The sequence below is a fragment of the Sorex araneus genome, chromosome 3 (genome assembly GCF_027595985.1).
Source record: "Sorex araneus isolate mSorAra2 chromosome 3, mSorAra2.pri, whole genome shotgun sequence".
Lineage (NCBI taxonomy): Eukaryota > Metazoa > Chordata > Mammalia > Eulipotyphla > Soricidae > Sorex > Sorex araneus.
The window spans coordinates 174519717-174522834 of record NC_073304.1 but is presented as its reverse complement, the minus strand read 5'-3'; the positions used below and the strand labels follow the sequence as shown (position 1 = coordinate 174522834).

The 3118-nt window shown below is 37.6% G+C and overlaps 1 protein-coding gene across 1 annotated transcript; it reads left to right on the top strand.

The window, feature by feature from the left end:
• The first annotated feature begins 766 nt into the window (after positions 1-766).
• Positions 767-1708, top strand: LOC101557866 (olfactory receptor 8G1-like). The gene has a single exon (XM_004604769.3). The coding sequence runs from the start codon at positions 773-775 to the stop codon at positions 1706-1708; it is 936 nt and encodes a 311-aa protein (XP_004604826.1). The 5' UTR covers positions 767-772.
• The last annotated feature ends 1410 nt before the right edge of the window (positions 1709-3118 follow it).

The following is a 3118-nucleotide window of genomic DNA, read 5'->3' as shown; positions in this document are numbered from 1 at the left end:
ATTAAACCCTGTTCCATTGGTCAGCAGGTCTGCCTTTGTTCCAGTACCATGCTGTTTTAATGACTACCACTTTGTAGTAGAGTAGGAAGTTGGAGAGATTGATTTCTCCCATTTTCTTTTTCCAAGAATTGATTTAGCTATTCGTGGGTGCCTATTGTTCCATATGAATTTCAGGAGTGCTTGCTCCATTTCTTTGAAGAATGTCAAGGGTATCTTTATAGGGATCGCATTGAATTTGTACAATGCTTTGGGAAGTATTGCCATTTTGATAATATTAATTTTTCTAATCCATGAGCAGGGGATATCTTTCCATTTTCTCCTGTCCTCTTTTATTTCCTTAAGTAGCATTTTGTAGTTTTCATTATACAAGTCCTTTACCTCCTTAGTTAAGTTGATTCCGAGGTATTGATTGTTTGAGGTACATTTGTGAACGGGATTACTTTTATCATGTTGCTTTCTTCTCCCTCATTATTTGCGTATAGGAAAGCCGTGGATTTTTGGGTGTTGATTTTATAGCCTGCAACTTTACTATACAAGTCTATTGTTTCTAGGAGTTTCTTGGTAGAGGTTTTAGGGTTCTCTAAGTATAGTATCATATCATCTGCAAATAGTGAGAGTTTGATTTCTTTCTTTCCTACCTGAATTCCCTTAATGCCTTTTTCTTGCCTAACCACTATAAGGAAATATTATTTTACCAATGGAATTGGTTCTATAAGTTAATGTCCCCCAAATGTTGATTTTTATCTTTCATTGTAGAGATACCCAGAAGAAAATGTCAACAGGAAATCATTCCACAGAAACTGAGTTCATCCTCGCAGGGCTGACAGCTCGTCCAGAACTCCAACTACCGCTCCTCCTCCTCTTCCTCGGAATCTATGGGGTCACCGTGGTGGGGAACCTGGGCATGATCATACTCATAGGCCTTAGTTCCCACCTCCAAACACCCATGTACTACTTCCTTGGTTGCCTGTCCCTCATTGATCTCTGCCATTCCACAGTAATCACCCCCAAAATGCTGGTGAATTTTGTGACTGAGAAAAACATCATTTCCTACCCAGAATGCATGACTCAGCTCTTCTGCTTCCTTGTTTTTGGTATTGCAGAGTGCCACATGTTAGCTGCCATGGCATATGACCGCTATGTTGCCATTTGTAGCCCCTTACTCTATAATGTCATCATGTCCCCTCACATCTGCTTCCTGCTCACCATGGTAGTTTATACTTTGGGCATTATTTGCTCTTCAATCCATACAGGCTTGATGTTAAGACTGTCTTTCTGTAAGGCCAATGTGATCAACCATTATTTCTGTGATCTCTTACCACTCTTAGAGCTATCCTGTTCCAGCATCCAAATCAATGAAATATTTGTTCTCTTACTGAGTACATTTAACATCACGATACCTGTATTAACAATCCTTGCTTCCTATGTCTTCATCATTGCCAGCATCCTCCGCATTCGCTCTGCAGAGGGCAGGTCCAAAGCCTTCAGCACCTGCAGCTCCCACGTGATGGTGGTCCTGATCTTCTATGGCTCTGTGGCCTTCATGTACCTGCAGCCACCATCCGTGAGCTCCATGGACCAAGGCAAAGTGTCTTCTGTATTTTACACCATTGTCGTTCCCATGTTGAACCCCCTGATCTATAGTCTTCGGAATAAGGATGTCAAGTTAGCTCTGTGGAAAATTCTGGACTATAGAAAACAATTATGAAAAGAATCGTTATCATGTTGTCACCACAGACAGTCCTTGGTTTTGCAAAATTGGATTTAACAGAATTTTGCTTGACAAATATTGAAATTGAATGTTGCTTCCCTTATGAAACTTCTTCCATATTGCCTGAAAGCCACTTACTAAAACTATGTTAAAGTTATTATGTTAAAGTTTATAGAAAAATACTTATTAAAAAAAGATAATTGAGGATAAAATATTCCTCAATATTTTTCTCCCATTATCTATCCTTTATCTTATTTAGCAAAAATTACTTATACAGCAATACACCACACAATTAAGTTCAAAGTCACAAAACATAGTTACTGTCTTCAAGTAGAACTTGATACTAAGGATATTTAGTAATCATTTTAGTGGTGTCTAATAAGAAAGTAAATATGGATTGAATGGAGTGAGATATGAAAAACTGAGTATGTATATTATAGATTCAGAGCTGGTGAGCTGAATTTGTGCCCGAGGATATTTCTTTCATGATGGCTTCTCTGTTATTTAATTGTCCAATATAATCTTCACAGTCTCCACATCTGAGGCTCTAAACAGTAAACACATTTATGTTATTCCCAATTTGCATGGAGATTAATTAGGAACAGACAATCCCTTCACCTTAATAGAATACATTTCATTATGAATTGGGTGTCAGAGAAATAAATTAAACAAATAAAACCACTTCAGGTGAATTGGGATTGAAAATACATTCCTCAGAGTATGAGGTCTGATCACCTATCTAAGCATGAGATTATCAAATTTTTCTACTGAAGTCATCAAATTTCGGACAACAGTCAGTATGCCTTGCAGAGAGCCATGTTTGTTTTTCAAGTGGGTGAGAACCACTGGTGTGTAACTTTCCCTGGGGATTTTATCTCCAGTCCTGGCCTTTTCATAGAAATTTGAAAAGAATATCTTTTTGTTATTGTTGATTTTTAAAGGGTCAAGCCTCACATCTAGCAACAATCCAAAGAATTTCAAAGAATTTTAAAGTACAGTCATTGAACCAAGATGCTGAAGAAGCCTGCCATTTGCCATATATACCCACGGCATGGTATTTGTCACTGAAAGAAGAAACTCCTGGCATTTCTAGTCACACAATGGATTGGAGTTCATGAGACTAAGTGCATAAGGCCAGAGGAAAACACGTGTAAAATAATAACTTTTATATATGAAATCTTAAGGGATCTGAAGGAACCAAAACTCATGAAACAGAGTGGTGTTTATCGTGGGCACCAGGGAAATACTTTTTTGAGCACGAGTTTCCAGTAGTCAGATGATTTCATTCTAATAAACTAAGGTGTGACTGTAGTTCATTATGGCTGTAGTTCATCATTATACATTATACAGTATAATGTAGTTCATTATACATTACTCTATGCGCTTCTCAAATAGTCATTTTAAATG

What these genes read in the sequence shown, in the direction of transcription:
- LOC101557866 (XM_004604769.3), top strand. Translation starts at nt 773, where the DNA reads ATGTCAACAGGAAATCATTCCACAGAAACTGAGTTCATCCTCGCAGGG.